Below are 14,400 nucleotides of genomic sequence, written 5' to 3'. Positions count from 1 at the left end.
CCACCTGCCTCCTGTGCCCAACATGGGGGAGGCGGCAGCAGCCCCCTGCCCCACAGCAAAGTGGTCCAGCGGGGCCAGGACGATGCATCCTGCCATCCTGGCCCCAGCGCTGCTGGGCAGCCACGGCTCCCCAAGCCCTTTTGGGCATGGCAGAGGTGACCTGGGCATCACGCTAATCCCTGGCTATGGGAGGTGAGGCCACGGTACCCAGGTCGGTGGCCCGGAGAGCAGCGGAGCCTGGCCGTGCCGCAGCAGCACCCGCACCCCGGATACGGGCACTTGGCCAGGAAGGTGATGGAGGAGCCCGGCAAGGCTGCTGGGGTGACGTCCCAGCACCACTGCTGACGTCCGATGGAAGGGAAAGCCCTCCCTAGAGCAAATAAGCATCCGGGCTGTGCAAACCCGGCTCGGTGGGTGTCTCTGGGCAGGTATCTGGGTCCCATCTGGCCGCTGTTTACCTGCCCGCTGGAATCCACCCTGCAAACTTCCTCCTCGCACAGCCCAGATAAGGCGAAGGAGCCACGCTTGGTGCACCGGCCTCGCAGGGAGGACCCCAGCACCCCTGGCCACTGACCCTCAGCTGGTGTCCCAGGGAATGGCGATCCCCTGGGGATGCCTGGCTCTTTGCACGGAGCAGGGCTGCGGGCAATGGGGTGGATCCCAACGGGGTTTTGGGGGATCTGACCACCCAGCCCCCAACCCTTGCTGGGTCCTCAAGCCCAAGGGTTGAACCCTGTTAACACCAGCCTGGCCCCAAGCAGCCCCAGGAGCTGCAAACCAGTGCTCAGCGTGCAGCCAGGGCTGCTGGGTCCCCTGCCAGCAGGATTCAGCATCCTCTTGCTGCCTCAGTTTCCCCCTCAGCCAGGCTCGCCTGTCCCTCCCTGACCTGCGGCAGTGGCTTCTGAGGCGTGCAGGGACCTGCCGCCACGCAGGGAGGGGACCGCAGCAGGTACGCACCCGGGCTTTACGCTGCCTGACTCAGGCAGGACCCTGCCTGCCATTTCCCCAGCCGGGATTGCTCAGCCCCTCGGTGCAAACAAGGGCCACCAGCTGCTCTGTCCTGGGCACAAGGGGACCAAGGCGTCCCCAGTCCATTCTGGTGCCACCTTGCACCGAGGTCCTACATTCGCCTTGTGGGACAGGGGGCCAGTGTGGTTCAGCATCCCTGGCCCCACCAGCCCTTTCTTGGGAGATGCAGGACCCTCGCTTCTCCTTGCTCCTCTGCTCCAGGTTTTGCAAAGGGGAGTTTCCAGCCCAGCCCTCGCTACTGAGGTGGCTGGATGGAGGGGGAGTGAGGCTGAGACCCAACGCACTTTGTTACACCTCACAGCGAAACGTATCCACGCTCTGCTCTCACCCTTCTTGTAAGCAGCTGGGGTTTGCAGCACTTGGGGCCGTGGTTCCACCTCTACGGAGAGGGGAAACTGAGGCAGGGCAAGCAGGTGCCCAGGGAGCGATGCAAGGCAGGCAGGAAGGACAGCGGCGGAGCGGGGAGTGAACCCGGCCCCGCGCTTGCTGGTGTGTTGTGAAAGCAGCTGGTTATCGGAGCACGAGCGTCATGCTTGGAGCAAGCGGCTTCCAGGAAAGGAAGGAAGTGTGGGGTCACCCAGCCCCGCTGCCGCCCTTTTCCAGCAAACAGCCCCGGCGTGCTGATAATGGGGCTGTGCCGCTGGCCGCGCAGGAATTTGGGGCCACCAGCCACACGTGTCGCCCAAAACATGAGATTTCCCCCCCCTTTTCCTCTCCCATTAAAGCTGGCTGCGGTGCTGGGGCAGCGGCGGCCGGTGCTGATGCCGCCTGGCTCTCGTGCAGGGTGCGGAGTGGCATCACACATTGGCAACTCCCCAGTTCCACCCCAATGCCCTTTACTGGTGGGAACTGGGAGTCACTGGGCTGGGTTTGCTCCTGGGCTTGGGAGGGTGCTCAGGGACGTGTTTCCTGCTGGGTTGCCTGGGCACGAGGCGGGTAACCCCGGTGTGAGGTCAAACCGGGACGCGGCGGAGCAAGGGGGTGCGATGGGGAGCTGCTGCTCCCACACACCAGGGGCCTCTCCCACCACCTCCTGCCAGACACGGTCCTGGAGGCCTGCACACCAGCAGGACACCGGGCAGTCTCTGGAACTAACAGGGCCCCAGAGCAGCATCAGGGCAGGATCCGACCCCCTGCCACCATCCCACATGCAAAGTGGCCCGGGAGGGAGCAGGGACTGGAGCCTGGAGCCTGCTCCACCCCGATACTGAGAATATTTACATGATTATGCGATTTGGAAGCAAAGTGGAGATTAATCTCTGATCTCGTTAGTCTGTGTTTTACCATCTGCTTTGTACAGGCAGGAGAAGCCCTCACCCCGCAGCGCAGCCAGGGAGAGGTGATGGAAAACCCCGGGGAGAGCCGGAGTCCCATGAAGCAGCAGGACCTGGGCGCATCAGGACCTGGATGCAAGGTTTTTGCAGGAAAAAATGCATGCGTTTTCCTAAAAGGAAATGGGTGCATCAGGACCCAAGCACATTAGGACAAGTGGGTGCCACCCAAGGCACCAGCTGTCACCCACAGCCACCTGTCCCAGCCCCGATTCCTGGAAACCAGGCTGGATCCGGCTCGGCGTGGGGCAGGGTTGCACTGGGACTCCTCCTTTGACCAACAAGCGCAGGCGACGACAGGCCAGCATTCCTCCGGGGGTGCTGGGAGGGTGATGCTGGGGTTCAAGCACAGGAAGGGGTTTATTATAGTCCAGGTGGGATAACGAGATGGAGGGATCAGATCGAGGGCATACAGGGGGTCTGTGGCAGAGGAGGGGATGGCCCCACGTCTCCTGGGCTCCTCGGGGGTTACCCCATCTCCTCCACGCAGGATTTTTTTGCCAAGCAGACAGGGAAGGTGAGATCTGCCTTTATTATGCTCTTGCCAAGAGACCTGTGCCTGTCCTGGCAGCCCAGGTGCAGCATCAGGCCCAGCCTTTGCACCAGGGCTGCTCCGAACCTCCGCACCCAGTGAGGGAAGAGTCCAGTCTGCAGGCTGCTGCCCTCACTGGTACGGGGCTGGGTTTCCACCGGGATTTCTCCAGGCTGTGAGCAGCACCCTGGCCCAGCTCCCTCTGGCATCCAGAACCCCCTGGGCTGATGATGGGGCAGTGACTGGTACCCAGGAACCATCGCGTCCCCAGTGGGGCTGAGCCACCAGCACCAATAGCCAGTCCCTGCATGCTGTGGCCATCGTGGGGGACAGTGCCCCTTTGTCCCCATCGCCCTGGCGTGTGGGGGGTCCGGGGGTCCCCTGCGCACAGGGATGAAGGCCAAACCTAACTGCCCATCACCTATCCTAGGGGTCACCGCTGTGACCCATCCGTGCCATCTCTGCACTGTCCACCCCACGCGGCGATTCAGCCTCCTCCAGCTTGGAAACAGCATCCAGCTTCCTGGGAGCCTTCCCTTTTCCAGGCGCAGACAAAACCCTCTCCTGCTCGCTCCACGCGCTCCTCGGCCGCGTGTCGGCTAAAGGCCCGGGAAAAGATGAAAGGGATTTCCCGGCTGACCTCCTCACCCCACACTATTTGCACCTCCTTTCCCGCACGCAGACAGACATTTTTCCCATGCTCAGGGGGTCAGCGCCCTCCCTGCACTCCCGGGGCCCGAGCAATGCCAGGAATGTACCTGGGAATAGGCAGGGCTTTGCAGGGCGGAGGGGGAAGAGGAGAGCCAGCACCCTCGCGTCCCCCATCAGCCACCAAAATCATTTTTATAACCTTTAAAAAGTGCTTTTCTCATGCAAACGCTCTGCAGAAAGAAACCTGTGATGCTAGCCCAGGCTGGGGGCGTGCAGTCAGCCTGAGCTTTGCGTATAGGTATATTTTGTCTCCCCAAGCGATGCCAGCCCATGGTGCTGGTCCCCAGGCCAGATCCTATGTCCCCAGGCACGGTCAGGTGCCTGCCTGGGTGCAGTGTCTCCCCCGGCATAGCCAACGGTGCAGGTGCACCCGCTCACAAGCGGCACTTGGGCTGATCCCATCTGCACCTTCCCTGGTTTGCAAACCAGTTTTTGCCTTTTCATCCCCTTTTTGGGGCAGAATAAGCCCATCTGCCCCCTCCAGCCACACAGGGGCTCCATAGCCTGCTCGTGCCTCAGTTTCCCTGGGCTAAATCAGGGAGGAGAGCCTGTCCCTAGCGCACACTCCCTGGAAGTGAAGCCTGGTTGCCCACAGCATGTGCCGGCATCTCTGCCATCCCAGGGTGGGCAGCCAGGTTGGATCCTGCAGCATCCCTTGGCCCAGCCTGGGGGCTGCATTTGCACCCCGTGATGGTCCTTTCCCAGCTGTCCTATCAGAGATGGGGGATAACAGGGAATAACGCAGGAGAAATGCATTTCCTTCCCCTCCTCCTCACCTTGACCTTGCATCACCTGAAACAGCGATAAAGGGGAAATGAAAATGAGGTGTTTTGGGGCAGAACCTGGACTTCGGCTCAGGAGGTGGTGGGATGATGCCAGGAGATGCCCAGGTCTGGAGGCCCCCCGCACAGAGCCCTGTCTCTCCAGCTGCCCCCTTCCCGCTTGTGCCCCCTCTCCCTGTCCCTTTCCCGGGGCAGCCCAGCAGGTAGCACAAACGCTCTTGGAAAAGCGGATTTTCCTGCCTATGCACAGGGATGATCCAGGGACCTCACTGCAGAGGGGCTGTCAGGGAGGAAACCAGCCAAGGGCCGGGGGCAGCCGCCCCGCTGCGCCCACCGGGGAAGGGATGCGGGCGATGCGTGGCCCAGGGTCCCCACCGCCACCCCGAGGTATCCCTCTTTCCCCTCTTGCAGAGCAAAAGGGTTTGCTTGTAAACAGCAGCCCCTGGGTAACACTTTTAATCCCTCGCCTCTTGGCTATTATTCAGCCCCGGCTAACCTTAAAGCCTCCCCCTTTTTCTCGGCGAGGCACCCCCAGAGCAGAGGAAATTCCTCAGCCCTGACGTGATGTGAAACACGAGCGGCTCGGCCCCAGCCGCCCCCTTCCCTGCCCCAACCTAGCCGGGCCATTTCCCAACCCAGGTTTCCCTGTAGCATCCCATTCCCCACCCACCCCCCGCCCGCCCTCCTTTTTTTTTTTTTTTTTCTTTCCCCGACCACCCTTTTCTGCTTTAGACATTGTAACCCGAGAGGCTGGAAATGCAGCTCCTTTCATCTTCCATTTCCCACATCCTGAGAGTCTGGGGAGAAGGAGCCCACCCAGATGAAGGAATCCCAAATATGTGGCTCCCTCCACCTCCCCGATCCCCTCGGCCGCCCCCCGTGTGGCTCCATTCACAAAGCAGATTAGCCATGCTGCCGCCTCCGCGCACACCTCTCCCAAAAGCCCGCGCTAAAACTCAGCGTACAACAAAAAAAAAATAAATAAAATATTCAAATTCATAAGAAGAAATCCCCACATCTGCTCCTCCCGGGGAGCAGGATGGGTCCCTGCACCTCCTGCCCCGTTTGCGGGCCCCATCACCTTCCTGAGCTGGCAGGGATTGGCACCCAAAGGCCCGGGTGCTGGTTTAGAGGGGTTTTGGGGTGCTCCAGCACACCAGCAAGGATCTTTCTCCTCCCTGTCCTCGGGTGACTCCAGCACCAGCGTGGGATGTGCGTTCCCAAGCTGTCACCGCTGCCTTGGGGTCTCACCTGGGTCTGGGGGGACCCCTGGGACCCAGAGGATGGGGCGGGAGGGGAAGCAGCACCCAGCCAGCACCCTGTGGCTGCACTGGCTCTTGGCACCCACGATCCCAACCCACAGCCGCAGGCAGAGCCCAGCCCCTCCGCAGCCCCCCAGGAGCCTCTGTGCACCCCAGGATTGGCCGCATCCTGCAGCGCAATGCCCATCACCTGCACCGCAGTGATGCTGGGGGAGACACAGACATTTATCACACTTCCAAAGTCACCAGTGAGACACAAGGGCACCTCCTCGCTGGTGTAGAGGTGACTTTGAGCAGGCGATGGCACGTTGGGGGTGTCCCTACCGCAGCACCCACTGCCTGGCCGAGGGCAGCGCCTGCTTCCTCGCCGGTGTGGCTGAGGATTGCTCACTGCGCGTAGGCGGGAGCATCTTTGCTGGCCTGACTGAGGAAGGTTTCACGCTTTCCCCAAGGACCAGCAGGTCTGTGCCACTGCTTCGCCCCACGCCCTGGGCCAGCCGGTTCTGCGGGCAACTGAGCCCAAGCGGAGGGAGCCACGGGCAGACGCAGCCAAGGTCACGCAATGACTCAAAGCTCATGCTAGGAAAACCACGGCCTTTCTGTGTCACGGCTTTAATCGCCCCACAGTCCTCCCCTCCCTCCTCCAGGGATGCTGTCCCCTCCGGAAGGGGGATGCTCGTGGAGCTGATATGGGGTTGCACTCTTGGTTTGGCATTGACCTTGCTATTTTGTCTGCAAGACACCGGTGGAAACCTCAGTTTTAACCCTCCACTGGCTACAAATCTGCTGCCTCTCCACCCCAGGGACCCCTGAGCAGCAAGTCCCCCTTCTCTCCCCCTTGGGTATCAGCTTGGCCCTCCCCATTTTCACCTATTTGCTAATTGTGCTGGCGGGGAAGGCGAGGGGGAGGAAATACAAAAAGTAAACTGCGAAAGCAACACTGCAGCTCCAAGGGCCCAGCACAGCAATCAAGCGATAAAGCAGTAATTAAGCCTGATTATCATGCAAGGCAGCCCCGGTTAGACTGGAATGCCGCTGAAGAGCCCGAAAGCTGCCGGGATTGTTTGCAGGGCTGAGAGCTGATCTTTCGATGTCTGCTAGGAGCTCCTCTCTCACAGACCTGCCACCAGTTCCATGTGCCACCCTGGGGTCCTGCGTCTCTCCAGGCATGGTTCTGCTTGGGTTTTTCCTCTTTGCAAGCCCTGTGCAATCTCCTCTGAGCTGCAAACCGCTTCCCCAGGGGCTCACGTCAAGCACTGGGTTTGACCCAGGGGTGGAAAGAGGCAGCCTGGGTCAGGGATGTTGCCGCCTGGTTGGGGCAGGACCCGCAGTCCCGCTTGGACATCTGTGTGTCCGTGGAAGCGCAAGGTGTGCTAGAAAAGGTGGGCTGCTTTCCTGCCCCTGCCATCCTCGGCGGCTTTCATCCCGCAGGAAGAGGGCTGGGAAAAGCAGTGATGCCTACAGACGAGGGTGAAGTGGGTAGCAAGCAGGATGGGGTTTGTTTCATGTTAGCTTGAATGTCTGACACATGCCAATGGCCTTGCCTGGGCTGGCAGGGGAAAGGTGAGTACGTGGGATGGGCCTGGGGGGAAAAGGTGGCTCCTAGTCCTGGTTTGGGGTCATCTGGGGAACAGGGATGCACCCGGGTGGGTTATTCTGGGAAGAGATGGATACAGCTGGGAAACAGGGTCACATCCCTGCTCTGCACAGCCAGGGCATGGAGAAATGTCTCCCCATCGCCTCCAAGATGGGGGGTTTTCCCCAACCCAGAGGGGATACAACCCCTTCACGCTGGCAGGAAGAGGCAGCCGCTGACTCAGTCCCCTGGGGAAATTAGCAGTTGGACAGGTTTACGCACAAGGATGATTTGGCCCCAGATCATCCGAGTTGCAAGACACGCTGCTCCCTTCGACACTAATTAGCAGGTTTGGGCAGAGTGAGGAAGGAGGCTGCACCTCCCACGGAGGTCAGGGGAAGGCAGCCCCCAGGAAAGCCCTGCCACTCCCGGGGTGAGCTTTGTTTGTCAATAAAGAGCCAGGGTTTCCAGGGCAGCCCCTCCGGTACCTTTCATCATCCCGGCAAAGCATTTGATAATGAGTTTGGGGCCAGATGCTAAGTCACCTCGTCCCATGGCTGAGCACCGACTGGCAGAACCAGTTGTCCCGAATATGCCCAGGCGTCGGGTGGCAATAAGGCAGGAGAAAGGCGCTGCCTGCCCCTCTCCTCCACCCTCAGCTTGCATCACTCCAAATAACAACAATAATATATTAAAAAAAAAAAAAAAGCACAAAAAAAAAAAAGCATGAAGCCTGCTGCGTCAAGTTCTCCACACTTTTCCTCAAATAAAAAATGTCATCTCCTGGGTAAAAATCTGTGTAGGTTTTCCAGGTTTTAGCTGTCTCAGCCCCTGAAAAAGGATGTGCCATGTTCTCCGTAAATATAACAGAGGCAACAGTGGTGGTGAACCCTTCCCTGTGGTGCTGAACCCTTCCCGGTGGTGCTGAACCCTTCCCGGTGATGCTGAACCCTTCCCGGTGGTGCTGAACCCTTCCCGGTGATGCTGAACCCTTCCCGGTGGTGCTGAACCCTTCCCGGCCGGCACGACAGCTGAGCCACAACTCTGTAGTCCACTTTGGGGTTTGCATTTGGGTTATGTTTTATTATTTTTATATATATATATAAAAAAAAGAAATACTAAAGGAGCCGGGAGCTCACCAGCATTTCCAGTAAGCCCCATTCGATTTCAAGCAATTCATCCCACAAGTATGTGTGGGATGCTGGGAACTCCTCGGTCTCACTCGGGAGCCCAGATGGGCTTCGTCTGGAATAATTCAGCTCCTGGTGGCTGGAGCTCTTTGCTCTAAATGCTAATAGACTGAGTAATCAGAGACCTCCATCCAGTAAATTATTTATCTTATCTCTGGAACTCGGGAAAGCATCTCAGCCAGCGACTTCTGCGGAAAAAAGAAAGAGTCGGGGTGGTGGTGGTGGTGGTGGTGTGGATTTTTTTCAAAAAAGGGTTGTTGGTCAAGAGTCCTCAGCTGGAATTGCTGCTTTGACTAGAAAAGGGAAAAGTTCAGACACCGGTTTGGCCGTGATGAAGTAACGGCAGCACGGGGCGAGATGGGGTCCGGGGGGTGCCGAGCACCGCCAGGAAGTTGTGAGGCTGCAGGAAAAAATAATAAAGTGAAGACGAAGTTTAAGACCGTTGGGGTTTTCGCGGGGCTGCAGGAGGAGGAAGGGCTCCGCCGCTCCCACCCGGCTGGGATGTGCCGGCCCGGCCGCGGGGACGCTGCGGCCGCCCCGGGAGAGCGTTCAGGAGGCCCCGGCCCGGCGAGCCGACCCCGCTGCGGTCGGGCCGAGCCCCACGCAGCCCCTCACAACGCGTTTTCGGGTGGGCGTTACCCCCCGCCATTCTTGCGCGCGCTTAACGAACAAGCGCGAGTCCCACCGATGCCGTGGCAACCGGGGAACGCGGCGGGACGCGCGCTCAGAACCGGGTAGCCGGTGGCAGCGCGAGTCGCAGCTGCAGCTCTAGGCGCGCCGCTCGCTCTTCTCGTCCTTGCTCTCGCCGGGGGGATGCCGTCCCACGCCCCCCGGACCCCCCACGCCCCCCGGGCGCCTTTGGCGCCTTTTCCTTCCCGCCACGTCGTGGCGCGGAGCGGGCAGCCCCCCGCCCGCCTCTCGTACTATTGGCTGTGGCGGCGCTGGGCGGGCCGGTGCGGCTGGGCCCGCTGCGTCAGCGCCGCCCCTTGGCTCCACCGGACCCGCCTCCGGCTGCTGCTACTCCCGGGGCCGGCGAGGGGCGGCCGCGCCATACGGGAGCCCGGCAGAGCGCGGAGCAGCCGCGCCGCGGCCGCTCCCGACCCGCCCAGCTGCCGGCAAACCGCCGCCTGCTTCCCGGGCTCCCCCGCCCGCCCGCCGCTGCTCGGCAGCCCGGGAGCCGGCCCCGAGCCGCCGGTGCCCGGTCCGGCTCGGGAGGTGCCGGGACCGGCCCCGATACCGGGCGCGGGGGCCGGGATGCTGCTCTCGAAAATTAACTCGTTGGCCCATTTACGTTCGGGGCCCGGCGGGGAGCTGCACGCCGCCAAACTACAGCCAGGTAGGAGAGCTACGGCCCGGTTCGGCTCGGCCCGGTTCGGTTGGGGGACGGTTGGGGCCCCGGGCGGAGCGTTAACGGCCGGGTCTCGTCCGCAGGAAAGGAGAAGGAGCCGTTAGAGAAGCTCTACCAGGTGGGCCCGCTGCTGGGGAGCGGCGGCTTCGGCTCGGTGTACTCGGGTATCCGCCTTTCAGACAGCACCCCGGTAAGTGGCGGGGCTGGCGGCGGGGCGGAGGAGGAGGAGGGGAGCCGGCGCGGCGGGCGGCGTGCTCAGCCCGCCGCTCCCCTTGGCTTGCAGGTGGCCATCAAACACGTGGCCCGGGAACGCATCTCCCAGTGGGGCGAGCTGGTGAGTGACCGGGGCCACCGGGAGAAACCGGGACATCGCGGGCGGGGGGGATAAACCGAGGCCCGGGAGGGTGGAAACCGGGACATGGCGCGGGGGCAACGGTTGTGGGGTTATTGGGGGACGCGGAGCATCACGCGCAGGGGGATGCCCTGGGGCCGGGCGGGGGCACCGGAGCGTCCCCTGGGCAGGGGGGGTGCCCTGGGGCCGGGCTGGGGGCACCGGAGCGTCCCCTGGGCAGGGGGGGTGCCCTGGGGCCGGGCTGGGGGCACCGGAGCGTCCCCTGGGCAGGGGGGGTGCCCTGGGGCCGGGCTGGGGGCACCGGAGCGTCCCCTGGGCAGGGGGGGGTGCCCTGGGGCCGGGCTGGGGGCACCGGAGCGTCCCCTGGGCAGGGGGGGGTGCCCTGGGGCCAGGCGGGGGGCACCGGAGCGTCCCCTGGGTTAGGGGGGGTGCCCTGGGGCCAGGCGGGGGGCACCGGAGCGTCCCCTGGGTTAGGGGGGATGCCCTGGGGCCGGGCGGGGGGGCACCGGAGCGTCCCCTGGGTTAGGGGGGATGCCCTGGGGCCGGGCGGGGGGCACCGGAGCGTCCCCTGGGTTAGGGGGGATGCCCTGGGGCCGGGCTGGGGGCACCGGAGCGTCCCCTGGGTTAGGGGGGGATGCCCTGGGGCCGGGCGGGGGGGCACCGGAGCGTCCCCTGGGCAGGGGGGATGCCTGGGCACCGGTGGGGCCGGGCAGGGTGTTGCCTAGGCACCGGTGGGGCCCGGCAGTTGGGCATAGGAGCATCCCTTGGGCAGGAGGGATGCTCAAGCGCTGGTGGGGCTGGGCAGGGGGCACCGGAGCCTCCATTGGGTGGAGGGGATGCCCAGGTGCTGGTGGGGCCAAGCAGGGGCGCATCGGAGCATCCCTTGGGCGGGGGGATGCCCAGTACCAGTGGGGCTGGGCAGGTGGGTTGCCCAGGCTCTGGTGGGGCCGGGCAGTGGGGCACTGGAGCATCCCCTTGGCAGGGGGGATGTCCAGGCACTGGTGGGGCCGGGCAGGGGGACACTGGAACATCCCCTTGGCAGGGGGGATGCCCAGGCTCCAGTGGGGCCGGGCAGTGGGTCACTGGAGCACCTCAGGCAGGGGGTACCAGACCCCAGGCAGCCCCACTGACTGCATTGTGGTCCCTCCACAGCCCAACGGCACTCGTGTGCCACTGGAGATCGTGCTGCTGAACAAGGTGGGCTCCGGGTTCCGCGGCGTCATCCACCTCCTGGACTGGTTTGAGCTGCCCGACAGCTTTGTGCTGGTCCTGGAGCGGCCGGAGGTGTCCCAGGACCTCTTCGATTTCATCACCGAGAGGGGGTCCTTGTCCGAGGAGCTGGCGCGGGGGCTTTTCCGCCAGGTGCTGGAGGCCGTGCGGCACTGCCACAGCTGCGGTGTCCTGCACCGTGACATCAAGGACGAGAACATCATCGTCGACCTCTCCACCGGCGAGCTCAAGCTCATCGACTTTGGTTCCGGCACCTTCCTCAAGGACACGGTCTACACCGAATTTGACGGTGAGCCCACACCCGGGGGGATGCTCCTGGTACCGGGCATTGCACAGCCCAGCCTGGCCAGGCACTTGGAGGTTCCCCCCTTTGCTGGGGGTGTGTGTGTGGATTAATTATTGAGCTGCTGCCAAGTTGCTTTTTGGCTGGGGCGGATGTTGTGAAACGGGAGCCGACTCCTGGCCCTGCCACAGCCTCAGCCACCCACCCTGCCCCGGGCTGGGGTGGGGGGAGCCAGGCAGACAAAAACAAACACCTATGGGGGTAGCAGGATGGGGTGGGGTGGGGGGCTTGCAAAACCCGTGCGCCGGCCGGTTTGGTTGCCGGCACGGAAAGGCTTGGGCTGCTCTGCTCCCCTTGTTTGCCTTGGCTTATTTTTTTAAATTATTATTATTATTATTGGGGTTTTTTGGCCAAGACGGGGAGGGGGGTAGGCGTGGTTTTTCCCCACCCGTGGGGTTTTCTTTTTTTTTTTTTTTGCATGTAACGGTCGGCCTTTCCCGGCCCCGTGCTGCCCTCTTCCGGCACCGGCGGCTTTATTTCACAACCCAAAGTTTGTAAACAAGAGTCACGTGCTGGCGAGGGGGCGGCGGGTCACACCGTGTGTCCGTCCCCCCCCCCCAGCGCTGCCCCTGCATCCCTGGGGATGCTCAGGTGAGGGTCTGGGAGCAGGCAGCACTTGCCTGATGAGCTCTGCCTGTATCCCATAGGAACACGGGTGTACAGTCCGCCGGAGTGGGTCCGCTACCACCGCTACCACGGCCGCCCGGCGACGATCTGGTCCCTGGGCGTTCTGCTCTACGACATGGTCTGTGGGGACGTCCCCTTTGAGCAGGACGAGGACATCATCCGGGGCCAGCTCTTTTTCCGGCGGCGGATCTCTCTGGGTGAGTACCTGGCTTCGCAGTGCAGAGGGGATAACAGGTTTTGGGAGATGACACCAGGCACATGAGCATCCCGCTCTTATGGTATGGGGGAGGTTTGTCTCCGTGGTTAGCTGGAGGAGGTGGCGCAAGGAGCTTGATTTTCCCTCCCATGGTTAGCTGGAGGAGGTGGCACATGTCCTGCCATCCTGCTCTGCTCCATAATGGATGACCGATGGGGAGGTTTGGGTGCAGCCCTGAGCACACCCAGCATGGCCTGGGCTCTGCAGACAGCGGTACAAGGTGGACAGGAGCCTTCTGTGACCGGTGGTTTCTGTTTTCTCTTCCCCCAGAGTGCCAACATCTCATCCGGTGGTGCTTGTCCATGCGCCCCTCGGACCGGCCGTCTTTAGAAGACATTTTCAACCATTCCTGGCTGCAAGACATCCACCTGGCCCAGGAGACGGCAGAGATCCACCTGCACAGTTTGATCCAGGAGCCTGGCAAGTAACAGCTCCACGCATCTCCTGGCCACAAGAAGCAAAGAACACCAGGCTTCTTCTCATGACCGCAGCACTGAGCCGGAGAGCATCGAATGGGGACACGCACACCTTGTCCTGGAGTTGGGCTGGAAACCCAGTCTTGCAAGCGCTGGTGGCCACCATCCAACCCAGCTGTCCTGGACTTCCCTCTGAATGACCCTGTCTCATTTGATGCTTTGCCAGTAAAGTTTTTTGTTGTTTTGGTTCTGTATTCGAAGGCTTCCAAGTGTCTTTTGGGACTGCGAGAAGATCGGAGACCTTATTGTGAGAAAAGCTTCAACGGGGGAAAACTTACTTGGGGGGAGGGCAGGTGCTGTGGCCAAATGGCTGTGTCTTCTCCGCTGTCACCGTGCTCGAGTGCCTTCAGTTACAATCTGGGCCGTGCTGGAGGAAATACTTGAATTTTCCTACATTGCTGCTTTTCCAAGACTCGCCTGGGTATATAGTTCCCTTTCCCTTTTCAAAAAGAAAACAGGTCAGAAGACACCTGGGAGCCAAGCAGGCGATGCCTTGCCTCCTGTGCCTCCATCTCGCGTGGATTTTCTGGGGTTCTTTGCTTCCTTGTGCCCTCACGAATGCACAAACAATGCAAACCAACAGAGCTGTAAATGTGTACAAAGTTATATAGGAGCAAAGCTTGATGTACAGTTGTTAATAGTTATAACATTTTACCTTTTTTTTTTTCTTCCAGTTTTTTGTTTTTAATTTATTTTTCATGAATTTGTTCTTGTTTTTTAAAGGAAGAGTTCTAGCCGGTAGGATAACTTATTTATTTATTTATAATAATTCATGTGGGTTTGCGACCCACGCCTTGCTTCTACAGCTGCTGATCCCCCCCCCGCCCCGGTTTTCTATTCGGGTCTTCCCTCCGTGTCTGTCCTGTGTCCGTCCCTGGGCCCGCAGTGTTTCTGTCGGATGTCTGGCGGAGGTGAGGAGCGGCTGCCTGCTCCCCAGCTGTCTGTGTACATACTTCTGGTTGCTGTTGTTTCCTTGCCACGTGCAGATCTCAGTTTGCAGATGAGTTTTGGTTTTCCTCACGGGTGTCTTGTTTGGGGCTGGGGAGGGGGGAGCTGGCCCAGGCTGTCCGCGCTGTCGTGTCTTTACATGTAACCAAGTGTGTAGCCGGCGGGTTTTTTGTTAATAGTTAATATTGTACAGGGGAATTCAGAAATCTTATTTTTTTTATGCGGTTTTAAATAAAAATGAACTACTTGATGTGATGGAGATGTCCCTTTATTGTGGGGCGGGATGAAGGATGCTCTGAGGGTGCGGGATAGCGGTGACCACACCATGGCTACTGCGGGGATTGCTGGTTTGTCCCCAGCTGAGACTAACTCCAAAGGTGCTACCCAAAGGCTTGCCGAACAGCACT

At 61.1% G+C, this 14,400-nt stretch overlaps 1 protein-coding gene across 1 annotated transcript; it reads left to right on the top strand.

Moving 5' to 3' along the window:
* Positions 1-9,468: 9,468 nt before the first annotated feature.
* Positions 9,469-14,243, top strand: PIM1 (Pim-1 proto-oncogene, serine/threonine kinase). The gene is made up of 6 exons (XM_040616823.1): positions 9,469-9,749; positions 9,845-9,951; positions 10,045-10,095; positions 11,266-11,632; positions 12,334-12,510; positions 12,840-14,243. The coding sequence occupies exons 1-6, from the start codon at positions 9,668-9,670 to the stop codon at positions 12,995-12,997; spliced, it is 942 nt and encodes a 313-aa protein (XP_040472757.1). The 5' UTR covers positions 9,469-9,667; the 3' UTR covers positions 12,998-14,243.
* The last annotated feature ends 157 nt before the right edge of the window (positions 14,244-14,400 follow it).

Source organism: Falco naumanni, chromosome 17 (genome assembly GCF_017639655.2).
Source record: "Falco naumanni isolate bFalNau1 chromosome 17, bFalNau1.pat, whole genome shotgun sequence".
In the NCBI taxonomy this organism is placed as follows: Eukaryota; Metazoa; Chordata; class Aves; order Falconiformes; family Falconidae; genus Falco; species Falco naumanni.
Note: the sequence above shows the minus strand (reverse complement) of the source record. Positions and strands in the feature narration are given on the sequence as shown.